This window comes from Telmatherina bonti (genome assembly GCF_933228915.1).
Source record: "Telmatherina bonti genome assembly, chromosome: 18".
NCBI classification, from domain to species: domain Eukaryota; kingdom Metazoa; phylum Chordata; class Actinopteri; order Atheriniformes; family Telmatherinidae; genus Telmatherina; species Telmatherina bonti.
Window position 1 is genome coordinate 24,547,015 of NC_136616.1, and position 13,298 is coordinate 24,560,312.

A 13,298-nucleotide genomic window follows, 5' to 3' on the forward strand; every position below is an offset into this window, starting at 1 on the left:
GTTGGGAGTTTCCTTGTTGCAACACAGCTGATACACACACTTAATTAGCAGACTTGTGCAGAGCTTGGCATTAAACTGCACAAACCCTGCAAATTACCTGTTGATACGAGTCAGATGTGTTGCAGCAGGGAAACTCCCAACACTTGTAGGACTGCGGCTCTCAAGGAGTGGAGTTGCCCACCCCATTCTAAACCTTCTTTAATTTATAGACTTTAACCTCGCCTTCTTCTTTTTTAAATAAAGAAAATACTGATTGTAAAACAGCAGACTAATACTGATAAGATAAATAATAATGTAGCTGGTATCCACTACTTTTTTGTTACTATTTTCCTTTTAATGCCAGCTCGATATAAATACAACATCACATCATAGTGAATGATGCAATCAATACTGTTAGACCAAAATAATGTTCATTTATTTTGGACCTGATCACCCAGAAGGTTCAAACTAGAGGAGATACTGGGTGGGATGTTGGGCCTTTTTGGGTTGTTCTCAGATAAGTGACCGCTGTGAGTTTTTCTATTTAATCTATTAAAAGATTATTTTCTCTATAGGGTGTGGAGACTAAAAAATGCCCAGTCATTCACAATATATAAATTCCAAACTATTGTATATATTTATGCTGCTTTTTGTTGATGTATGTTTCAGACATGTCATTTTAAGCCAAACCTAAACTTAAATAAAGCTGGTCACTTTTGGGGAAAACTAACTTTGGCACGAGAACATAAATAAAAATGAACCACCGCCAGTGGGTGATACTTGCCTTGTGAAAAGATGGGTCAGTTGTAGTCAACAAGCCAAATCGGCTAATTCTGATGTTCGGTTGATAAATCCGTTTCTCATCATACTGATAAGAGTACATTGCTTTCATGATGGTGAATCTTTGTACGTCAATCGTCAAAACAAGTTTGATTTCCTTCATGAAGCATTTTTGCTCAGATTTTAAAACAGTTTATGCAAACTGCTTCTTAAAATCATTTATAAGGCGGTGCATGGTTTGACACATGCAGAGCAAGTCCTAGACAGAACACAGCAGTTGTGCCTCCAGGAGGTAGGCAGCTCCCAGGAGGAGGCACTTTACTGGCATTTGCCTGTCAAGTCAACTAACATAAAACATTCTGCGTATGCTTATACATTTATTCAACAATAATAAACTGATTTCTGATGTAACAAAATGTTGCAAAACATAACGTACCCATCGCAAATATGGCAACAAAGAGTACAACAATGCCCATAGGTGTCAATTAGTCCTACAGTCACTGACCTACACCAGGATGCAGTGCTGTGTAGGTGAAATGTCTTTCTTTTAACTGGAAAAAGACTGCCAATAGTCTAAAACAGAGTCATAATGATGCAGGTTGTCTTCACCTCCGTCTAATGCACTCTGACAGGCTTTCACTTGCAACGTTACAATTCAGCTTGCACCCATACAGCATGGAGATCGGATGAACTGAGACATCTATCAATCTCAACTTTATCTGATTCACTGCATCGATGTCATTGTTAGTGTTTTTGGCTCTCTCTCATCCGGAGACAATGTAGTCACCTTTAGTGCTCTCCAGCCTTCAGGTATGCTGCCAAGGCCCTCCATCCTATCCAGTTTGCCTTAAATATCCATCAGCCCTACTTCCTATCACATCAAGGCCACAGACATTCCCATCTCTCTCTATATCTCTGTCTCCCTAACTGTGGTGGACAGCGTGGTCGTCAAGCACTCTGGTCCCTTGCCTACAAATTCCCTAATAACGGCACATTCCCCTAAATGTGTTTGTAATGTGGGCAATCATTTTCAGTAATGGATGCTTGTCAGTTTTATGGCAGAGAGAATGACGGTCTCATGACAGGGCACCTCCATCCAGCCGCAACCCCTCCACCATCAGGGCTTTTTGGAGACAGCACAACATCTCCCTCCGGTGGTGGAAAGGGAGAACTTATTTCGACGTGAGCTGCTTCGTCTTCTGGTTTCAGACTGCCAATTTAATTTGGGATGCTGCTTTGATTCCATTTGGGAGATTGTTTGTGCTTTAAATTTTAACTTGGGCTTATTTACTGGAGAGGAACAGCCTGCAGCTGTGTCTTTTCACAAAATGTCTGCTATTATGGAAGTCTTTTTCATGAACATAAGTGGACTTTATGTAAATAAGTATGTAAATAAAAGGTTCAAAACTTATTTTTAAAAAAAAAAAATTGCAGTGCAATTGAAAAAAAACACAAAAAGTAGCTTTAAAAGCTAATTCAACTTTTTATATTTTGATCCTTTTGCCATTGGCCTGAATAATAAACATGAAGGTTTAGTTTGACCCATCGGTCAAAAACATTTCTTCTGTTTATTACTATATATATGTGTGTGTGTGTGTGTGTGTGTGTGTGTGTGTGTGTGTGTGTGCGCGTGTGTGTGCATACTACAGGACACAAATCTTTTAAGAGAACCTGAAGCCAATTTAAAACAGTAATATTATAAAAAAGCTGTCTTATCCTGAATCTACCAAAAAAAACATATTTCCTGGCTGTAAAATTTTAAACAGGTACATTTCATTGTAAAAGAAAAAAAAAACAGTGTGTGGCACTCTGGCAGCCTCATCCAGTCAATGGTATCATGAACAGACACATGAGCTAGTGGTCAGTGGTGTTGACACTTTATAAAAGGTGGGCATGAGGTGGCGTGTTTTCTGGGCATCTGCCCAGATTCGTCCTGGTGTTACATAGTGGAGGGCATGGATTGACTAAGTGGGGCAGAAGGAATACATACTCCCAATTCCCACCGATACGTGGTAGGTCAAGCCTGAGGTGCGGCCAGACAGCGGAGAGAGAAAGACACACACATACAAACACAGTTATAAACATAAAGCCTCATTATTGTTGTGATTAATAAACAAAAAAAAAGGAAGATATATTTTTAAAGCATTGATTAGGGAAAACGTTATGTTCTGATCGCTTTCTTTTGTAAGACACATGAGAAAACAAACAATTTAATTCACCTTCTAATGTTTTGTATAGTCAGTATAAGGGAATTAAATTGACACTTTCATTCATTGTCCTGTTAAATAAAATGTAGTTTGCACTAAAAAGACACACCTTATGAGAGGTTTTTATGGACATAATTCTCTAGAGTAGTTTGTTTACTTTAAAGGAGGAATAATACATGTATGTGTGTGTGTATATATATATATATATATATAGACTTAAGTCTTAAAAACCCTAACCTAATTTTTTTTTTTGGAGATCCCTTAATTGAGTGAAATGTTCAGACCTTTAGGGACTGTCCATGTAACACCTCCAGCTAAGGGTCTTAATACTTTGTCTCTAAATCTTAACCTCCAACTTTATATCATGCTGCACCCTATACTTTTTTGTCACTCGTTATTTACACAGTTAACATTTGCATTCCGTTAGTTCCCTTAGACAGAAGCTGGAAAAAAAAACCCTCCCTGAGCCGTCACCTTATCGTGGTGGAAGGGTTTGTGTGTCCCAAAGATCCTAGCGGCTATGTTGTCTGGGGCTTTATGCCCATGGTAGGGTCACCCATGGCAAACAGGTGTCTAGGGGAGGGACCAGACCAAGTATGGCTCACAAGACCCCTATGATGTACACAAACTCGGGCAAAAATGTTCCCTTGCCTGGACGCGGGTTACCGGGACCCCCCTACTGGAGCCAGGCCTGGAGGTGGGGTACGTGAACGAGCGTCTGGTGGCCGGGCCTTTACCCATGGGGCCCGGTCAGGCTCAGCCCGAAAGGGTTACATGGGCCCCACCTCCCGTGGGCTCACCATCTGCGGAAGGAGCCGTAGGGGTCGGGTGCAATGTGAGCTGGGCGGCAGCAAGGGGCGGGGACCCTGGCGGTCCGATCCCCGGCTGCAGAAGCTGGCTCTAGGGACGTGGAACGTCACCTCTCTGGTGGGGAAGGAGCCTGAGCTTGTGCGCGAGGCTGAGCAGTTCCTGCTAGATATAGTTGGACTCACCTCGACGCATGGCTTGGGCTCTGGAACCAGTACCCTCGAAAGGGGCTGGACTTTCTTCCACTCTGGAGTTGCTCATGGTGAGAGACGCAGAGCAGGTGTGGGCATTCTCATCAGCCCCCAGCTTGGTGCCTGCACGTTGGGGTTTACCCCGGTGGATGAAAAGGTAGTTTCCCTCCGCCTCTGGGTGGGGGGACGGGTCCTGACTGTTGTCTGTGCTTATGCGCCGAACAGCAGTTCAGAGTACCCACCCTTTCTGGAGTCCTTGGAGGGAGTGCTGGAGGGTGCTCCTTCTGGGGACTCCATTGTTCTGCTGGGGGACTTCAATGCTCACGTGGGCAATGACAGTGAGACCTGGAGGGGAGTGATTGGAGGCATGGTCCCCCCCCTCTGAACCCAAATGGTGTTTTGTTATTGGACTTCTGTGCTCGTCATGGATTGTCCATAACGAACACCATGTTCTAACATAAGAGTGTCCATATGTACACCTGGCATCAGGATTCCCTGGGCCGCAGTTCGATGATCGATTTTGTAGTTGTATCGTCAGACCTGCAGCCACATGCCTTGGACACTCGGGTGAAGAGGGGGGCGGAGCTGTCAACTGATCACCACCTGGTGGTGAGTTGGCTCAGATGGTGGGGGAGGAAGCCGGTCAGATCTGGCAGGCCCAAACGTGTTGTGAGGGTCTGCTGGGAACGTCTGGCTGAGTCCCCTCCCACCTTCAGCAGAGCTTCGAACATGTCCCGAGTGAGGCGGGGGACATTGAGTCTGAATGGGCTGTGTTCCGTGGCTCTATTGCTGAGGCGGCCGGCTGGAGCTGTGGCTGTAAGGTCGTTGGTGCCTGTCGTGGCGGTAATCCCAGGACTCGTTGGTGGACACCAGCAGTGAGGGATGCCGTCAAACTGAAGAAGGAGTCCTGTCGGGCCTTCTTGGCCTGTGTGACTCTGGAGGCAGCTGATGGGTACCGATGGGCCAAGCGGCATGCGGCTTCGGCTGTTGCCGAGGCAAAAACTCGGGCATGGGAGGAGTTCGACGAGGCCATGGAGAAAGACTTCTGGACGGCTTCAAGGAGATTCTGGTCCACCATCCGGAGGCTCAGGAGGGGGAAGCAGTGCTCCATCAATATTGTGTACAGTGGAGGTGGGGAGCTGCTGACCTCAACTCGGGACGTTGTGGGTCGGTGGAAGGAATACTTCGAAGACCTCCTCAATCCTACCAACACGTCTTCTGATGAGGAAGCAGAGCTGGTGGAATCAGGGGTGGACTTTCCTATCTCTGGGGCTGAAGTCGCTGAGGTGGTCAAAAAGGCCCCAGGGGTGGATGAGATCCGCCCGGAGTTCCTTAAGGCTCTGGATGCTGTGGGGCTGTCCTGGCTGACACGCCTCTGCAGCATCACGTGGACATCGGGGGCAGTACTGCTGGATTGGCAGACTGGGGTGGTGGTCCCCCTTTTTAAGAAAGGAGACCGGAGGGTGTGTTCCAATTACAGGGGAATCACACTCCTCAGCCTCCCTGGTAAGGTCTATTCAGGGGTCCTGGAGAGGAGGGTCCGCCGGATAGCCGAATCCCAGATTGAGGAGGAGCAGTGTGGTTTTCGTCCTGGCCGCAGAACAGTGGACCAGCTCTATACCCTCTTTGGGGTCCTGGAGGGGGCATGGGAGTTTGCCCAACCAGTCTACATGTGCTTTGTGGACCTCAAGAAGGCATTCGACCATGTCCCCTGGGGGCTCCTGTGGGGGGTACTCCAGGAGTATGGGGTACCGGACCCCCTTGTACGAGCTGTCTGGTCCAACAGGTACGACAGGTGTCAGAGCTTGGTCCGCATTGCTGGCAGTAAGTCGGATTTGTTTCCGGTGGGGGTTGGACTCCGCCAAGGCTGCCCTTTATCACCGATTCTGTTCATAACTTATATGGACAGAATTTCTAGGCGCAGCCGAGGTGCTGAGGGGATCCGACTTGGTGGCCTCAGGATTGGGTCCCTGCTTTTTGCGGATGACGTGGTCCTGTTGGCTTCATCTGGTCGTGATCTCCAGCTCTCGCTTGAGCGATTCGCGGCCGAGTGTGAAGCGGCTGGGATGAGAATCAGCACCTCCAAATCTGAGACCATGGTCCTCAGCCGGAATAGGGTGGATTGCCCTCTGCGGGTCGGGAGTGAGGTCCTGCCTCAAGTGGAGGAGTTTAAATATCTTGGGGTCTTGTTCACGAGTGAGGGAAGGATGGAGCGCAAAGATTGACAGACGGATCGATGCGGCGTCTGCAGTAATGTGGACTCTGCACCGGTCTGTCGTGGTGAAGAAGGAGCTGAGCCAGAAGGCGAAGCTCTCGATTTACCAGTCGATCTACGTTCCTACCCTCACCTATGGTCGTGAGCTGTGGGTCGTGACCGAAAGAACGAGATCTCGTATACAGGCGGCTGAAATGGGTTTCCTCCACAGGGTGGCCGGGCTCACCCTTAGAGATAGGGTGAGGAGCTCGGTCATCCAAGAGGGGCTCAGAGTAGAGCCGCTGCTCCTCCGCATCGAGAGGAACCAGTTGAGGTGGCTCGGGCATCTGGTCAGGATGCCTCCTGGACACCTCCCTAGTGAGGTGTTCCAGGCACGTCCCTCTGGGAGGAGACCCCGGGGAAGACCCAGGACACGCTGGAGGGATTATATCTCTCAGCTGGCCTCGCAACGCCTCGGGATCCCCCCCGCAGAGTTGGCAAATGTGGCTGGGGAGAGGGAAGTCTGGGCTTCCCTGCTTAGGCTGCTGCCCCCGCGACCCGACCCCGGATAAGCGGCAGAAGATGAAGAAGCTGGAAAACCCAACTTTGCATTTGTCTCAAAAGCTCAACAGTGTTGTGCCATTACAGCGACAATCCCTCAGCAAAAAAAAAAAAAAAAAAAGTATTAAACTCTAAAATCTGAAAACACAAAAAAGAATGATGCCTGTGGATTTATAAAGCTGATATATGAAAGAAAGGAAACATCTTTTTTTGACTGCACTTCAACACTGCCTGGTCCAGTTTCATTTATGGTCGGTGACAAGACTGTGCCTAAAAAAAGAGGAATCTGTACCAGTTGTACTTAATTACAGACAACGGAAGTTTAGTGTTAGTATAAAATGTCGATCAAGTATGTTCCCATCAGTTTGGTGTGTGGTAGTTCTCAAGGTATGTACTGTATATCCTCTCACAGTAGTAACAGTGACCACTGAAACTTCTTTAAGACCTCAGGAAATCTGGCAGTTTAAAAGAAAAAGAATAAAATCATATATATTATCTTTCTTTATGTTTTCAATAAAAAGGCCTTTCCATGTCTCATTTAACAATCACAACCAAATACCAATGTCCGATCCACCTAAAATGACGCAAAACCAGCTTTAAAATGCTGTTGTCATACGGAGTATGGTAACAGAGGTTTGTGTGGGCTAGTTCTCATAGCTACAGGTGAAGTCAGAATAAAGGTTTCTTATTGGTACACAAGCACACGTTCATGAGAAAAAATCTTTTAGTTGTGGTACATAGTGCACTCTGTGTTGTAGCATCCTACAGCCGTATGTGACTAAAAACTGTTCTTTTTTTTTTATTTTTTATTATGGGATACATACAGCAGTTGAAAGTCGAGTGTAATTAAAAGAAAAAAAAAATCCCATCAAAATATAGTTTTTTGCTGGCTGACAAAAACAAGTACATATTCTTTCTGTGGGGTTATGATCTATTAAAAACATTGCCCTTTGCACTAGTAAAAGTGTTGCAATTTAAAATTAGCAGCTGAAATAAAAGCTTCCCTCTTTGCATGTACATAGAAGGGCCAGGAATTGGATAAATAATGGGGAGACCATTTCAAAGAGGAATGTGGCACTATATTTTTTAGACATACCTGGAAGGCTCCATAACCCTGAGACCTCCAATGTCTTGAGCTTCCTTTCCAAATCTGCAACTCTGTTTCCCAGAATCCTGCAGACCGGATAAGACAGGTCAGGTTTCTTCATGCTGATGTGTTTGTGTGACACAGTTCAGCTGTGTGCTTTTGAGGAGGAGTATTCTTATGACAACTATACAAACGTCATGAATGTGTCAGGAGTTAAAAGTAAAGCTTATGAAAGAGCTGGAGCTGATCCACTACGCTTATTACCTGTTGGTATGCCTCTGGTGCTGGATGACAAGATTTTTCTCATGGATCGTCTCTAGCAGCGCTGTGGCCAGGGACTTGAGGTCAGAGATGGACTGAGGAGTGGCCGGCAAACTGCAGCCCTGCTCCTCCAGGAGCATCTCCTGGACTGGAGTAAATAAAATAAAATAGATGGAACTGATGAAAGGAGCATTGTAAAAGAAGAAGAGTGAACGCCATGGGGCTGCCAATAATGCAACAGTAAAACTTTGAACAAAGGTTAAAAAACAGAGAGAACAAGGTGACAGAAGACAGAAAGGGGAAAAACAGCATGAGTGAGACAAAGATGGAGCATTTGCAACAGCTGTCTACTTGGTGACACTCTCCTAACTTTAACTCCAGAACCCACTGTGCTGCTTCAGCTAGCAACTGTCAGTCATCGTGGCAGGCTCATTTCCCTGCCAGTAGTGCTCTCCACCACTCTGAATACAATTAAAAACTCAGCTGGGGGTGACTTGGATCAGAAAAAAAAAAAAAAAAAGAAAAGTTATGAAAAGAAAAGAAAATCAGCAAGACATGGTTTGAGACAAAGAAACTAGTCAGTTATCGTTTCTATGATCAAAAGATTATTTTTCTGCCATCTTATTCTTGTCAGATGAAGCATCTAGACCCCCTATGTCTGGGATTAAAGACGGATTCAGAGTGAAGTCAACGTGTTTTCACCTTGTTTGGCTGAGACTACTCCAGTAAGGGGAATGTTGTTTGAATTCCCATATGTGCTTGAATTTTTCCTCCTCTCAAGGGCTGTCTGTCAGGCAGAAAAACAGAAGAAAGCTCAAACTGCTTGCTTTGATGGATGCACTGAATAAAAGCAGTATATTTCACATTAAAAAAAAGGAAAACAACTTTGTGAAATAACTACAACTTTGTCAGTATTCACAGTCTCACAATAAATTTTTCCAGCTCTTATTTTGACAGCGTGTCTACCTTGTATTTCATAATGTTTGATTTCAGCAGGTTCACCTCCTCCTGCAGTTGTGCCAGACGGTCTTGCAAATACCTAAATAAAATAACATAGATGGTGGAGTCAAAGTTGAGAGCACAACATGCACATAACCCGGTAGTTAAATTGAAGCTGAAGTTCCTTAAACAGACATCAGAATTATGGTTTCAGTTCGGGCATGTGCAATATGCGGTTTAATATCAGCACACAGTGCTCATTTTGTTGTGCTAATAAATTCAAATTATTACAGTACCAAAACACTGTGAATTTAAATAAACTATGACTTTTAAATATGACCAAATATTCCAAAACTTCACAACATAATTCAACTTTCTTTAGAAATGTTCCCACTTGACAAGTTTAGTTTGAGTAAAACAACAATGTGGATCAAATGCTCTGTTAGTGCAGATGTGTTAACACTTATTTAGTGCGATTAATGTAAAACCAGAACAAAACCAGACTTCAGAACAACAACTTTGGTGGTAAAATTACCAGAGACTTGTTCAAAACACACAACAAAACTTAACCAGTCGAACCACTTCATTCTTGATCATGAAATTTCTGCTTGGTGGGATCATTGTTTAGATTTTTTTCATGTTTAATTTGCTTCGTTTTACCTTGTAAACCTTTTAGAACATCATATATTAATCAAAACTTCCACCAACTTGTTCTACACTGTAAAATCAAGTGTATAAAAATACAAAAATTTGAATATGCAAGAGGAATAAAAAAGGAACATGTTTGAAAATGGTTGAAATACCAGTATCTGTCTCAGACTCGCCTGTTTTCCATGCAAAGGGCATCCACATCAATGATACGTGTCTCATGGTTCCCCAAAATGTGGTTGAGCTCAACATTTAGACGGTTGGCCTTCTCCCTGAACACGTTGCGTTCTGCCTTCACGTCCTGCAGCTCATCTGTCAGCGCCTTTATGGTGTGCTCCATCTCTTCCATCTAGAAAAAGGCAACCAGAAAAAAGGTTTGCCAAACTGACTGGGACCAGTAACTGAGACATTTCAAAGCTTTAGTGATTATTATTAAGATTCTGCTCTAACTGCATACACTCTAAAACATTGTCATTTTAATAAGTAATGACTCCCATTGTAACAGAAGTTACAAGTGATTTAAGTCATTTAAATTGAGGCACATTTTATTTAATCAAAATTGGAAGACTGGTCATTTATCAATTTGAGGATCAGTGTTTTAATAACCCGGCTTCCCCAGACTACATGTCTAAACGTCTTCAGGCAAGACACTGATACCAGTGTGACATCTGATCATGTGAGTGATTATCTAATTTCATACAAGATGCAGGACACTAAAAAAAACAAAACATAAATGTTAGAAGAGGAAGTAGAAATGGAATGTAAAAAGTTCAGACCAAAGTTAAGGCCAGCCCTCTTACAAAGTACAAATATATGTCTTAATCTGGAACAATAATTTCTCTTTGAACGGGACACTTTTAGCAATTATGGTGATGTAGTTACTAATATAGTTTGTAAACTCAAGTTTATGTTTTTAGCACATCCGAGGATCTCCTAAAATCAAACAAATTTTCAACATATTGATGAATTTTAGGCTGTGTTGCCTTATCATTTTATTGCATAAATATTTTGGCTTTTTTTGCTGGAAATTATTTTCAACTACGTTCTTCTAAAGTGTTACGCTAACGATTTGGAACAAGTATTATTATCATTAACAGCCTCTGGATGTCATTAAATTATATACAGCACAGCTTTAACATTTGATTGGGGGTGTTGAAAGTAGAAAAGATTACAAGGAGCTGAACAAGAGGCTGGAATCTGGAGAGCATCTGTCCCTGAAATATCAACAATCTGCAGCTGATTTTTTTTCTAAAGAATACCAGTGCAATGAACCAAATAGTTATATTTTCTTTCTCTTTAATCATGCTCTCCAATTTCAAAACCCTACTCGCCTTTTTTTTTTTTTGCTATAGGTTGTTTGCATACACCATTTCTTCTTATTTCATTTAGATTCCAGGAAAGCCAATTAAATTCAGTTTATTTGGACTCACTAAAAGTATGAGAACCTCAGTGGCAATAATTACTAGCGCAGTGTGAATTATGTTGTACACAAACAGCTGATAACTGTAAACGTAAGTCCTTTGGTTGAAACATTTCACAGGGAGTTTTCATTCCTGTTTGTATATGACTGAAAGAACTTCTTTGAGCAAACACTGTGGCTTTGGTTCAAACATGAACTGCTAATGAGTTTAGAAAGCTTAACTTCACTCGCAAGAAAAATTCTTTTCCGTTGTGCAGGCTCTGATAAAAAAAAAATATGACAAAACAAACAAATTAAAAAAACACCTTAAAAATACTCAAAACTAAATTTTATGTGAGTGTCTGGTTTGTAAAAAGTGTTCCAATTGTTATCGGATAAATATAAAATATAAATACCTGAAGCCCTGCTCTTTCTAGCTGGCTAACCAGATCCTCACGCTCATGAGCAGGGAAGTGACGTACCCCCACTTCTTCATCCCCCAGCCTCTGGCGAGTAATGGTCATCCTCAGCAACTGCAGGCGAGTCAAAATAAAGTCACAACTCCTCCCAAACACATTTCCATTAAACTTATTTAATGTCCACATTAATTCATTATGTGAAGGGTGTTTGACTCCGTGTATGTCGATGACTGCACCTTGTTGTCTCCCTGAGCCTCTGCAAGCCTCTGAGTGAGGTCCTTCACCTCCTCGGTGAGTTGTTTCACTCGTTCCCTCGAGTCCCTCAAAAGCTGAGCCAGGTTCACCTAAACGGTGGATCAGTGAAGGACTGACAGATTTAAAAACAGCTCCCAAACTACTGATAACTGTGTTTTTGTACATAAAAACATCGTTATGATAAACATGTACTGACATTCAGGGTTTTTTTCCCCCCCTTCATGAAACTCATACTTTTACACTGTGTTTAAAAACAGTCTTACGATAAACCCTGAAACCTGAGCCGTCATTGTTTGTCTTAAGCATAATTAACTGGGATTTTAACCTAAGAAAAAACAACAAGAGAAGATTACTTTTCATTAACCATGCCATGAAATTTCCCCTCCAACATGATGAGAGCAAACATACCAGTAAGGCACTCTTTAAAATCAACCCATAACTTACTTGATTACGCTTTTCTGGTGGCAAAGAAGGGTCACCATCCTAAAGTATTATAACATAAATAACAGAAATAATGTATTGTTAATGATCAAATGCAAATGGAAAACATCAGTTTATTCATCTGTGTACAAATAACATACTATTTAGTGTTTGTAAAGTTAATTGTTCATATTTAATTAAGAATCACCTTGAAAGTTTAACCCACTCACTATGAGTTCTCTGTACTTCTTTTTGAGTCCCTGGTGACGCTCTCGCAGCTGGTTGGCCATCAGTTTGTACTGATCTCTCTCCTGCTGACAGGTATCCAGCTCTTTGGACAAGATTAGCAGCGCCTCCTTCTTACTCTCCAGTTTCCGTTTACATATCAGGAACTACAACCAATGAGCAAATGAACACAGTTGTATAGTTGCACAAAATATGCTGGTGTGGATATAGCCAGCTGCAGACCATGCAGTTACTTCCACACCCACAGGACAGACAGAAAGAAAAACCAACACAGGAGAAATTAGAATAGTTTCGCATGTAGATAAAAAAAAAGTGCAAAGTAGTGGAAACCTTTATATTCATCTCATAACCAAATCAAGTAGATGCAATAGCTGAATGTGCAATAGAAGTTCATCACTACTGCTTTTTGGAGAGTGTATTTTTTTTTTCCAATATATAAAAATATTTTCTCCTAAATTCTTAGGTCTATTAGTATCATTTTAGAGCTTCACATATTTGATTTTCATGAGACAATCTCTTTATTTTTAACTAGTTATACAAGCCGTTCATTTTATACAAATATAAATGCTTTCACAGGTTCCTGAAAGGCTCGCAGCTGTTGTAATATGTGGGCCCACAGGTGGGTTACACCTACAAAACAAACACAATGCCGTGATAGACGTGTTTCTACCTAAAACAACAGTCACCCTAAATAGCAACTTAGAAACAGAGGTGACGTGTGAAAAGCCGCTAAATTGCCACTTAATTTGGCCCGTCTATGTAATGAAGACACTGATGCTCGCTCCATATGGACCGGTCAAGATCCTGATAAACGCGTTGGCCGCTGCAGCAGCGGTTCGCGGTCTCTCACTTACCTCGCTGACTAGACCCTGCCAGTCACTCTCACTCCTTTTGGAAGACTGCAT

General features: G+C 42.9%; 1 protein-coding gene across 1 annotated transcript in view; it reads right to left on the bottom strand.

Moving 5' to 3' along the window:
• The window catches only part of LOC306769230 (coiled-coil domain-containing protein 149-like), a gene marked incomplete at both ends in the record, with an annotated part of 17,857 nt that extends 4,559 nt beyond the window's left edge, over positions 1–13,298 (bottom strand). The window contains 11 exons of the mRNA XM_079257796.1: positions 2,750–2,782; positions 7,816–7,892; positions 8,071–8,215; positions 8,770–8,854; positions 9,034–9,106; positions 9,831–10,003; positions 11,470–11,586; positions 11,709–11,816; positions 12,172–12,210; positions 12,378–12,539; positions 13,248–13,298. Coding sequence (XP_079113922.1) covers positions 2,750–2,782; positions 7,816–7,892; positions 8,071–8,215; positions 8,770–8,854; positions 9,034–9,106; positions 9,831–10,003; positions 11,470–11,586; positions 11,709–11,816; positions 12,172–12,210; positions 12,378–12,539; positions 13,248–13,298 — 1,063 coding nt within the window. The remainder of the gene's footprint in view (positions 1–2,749; positions 2,783–7,815; positions 7,893–8,070; positions 8,216–8,769; positions 8,855–9,033; positions 9,107–9,830; positions 10,004–11,469; positions 11,587–11,708; positions 11,817–12,171; positions 12,211–12,377; positions 12,540–13,247) is intronic.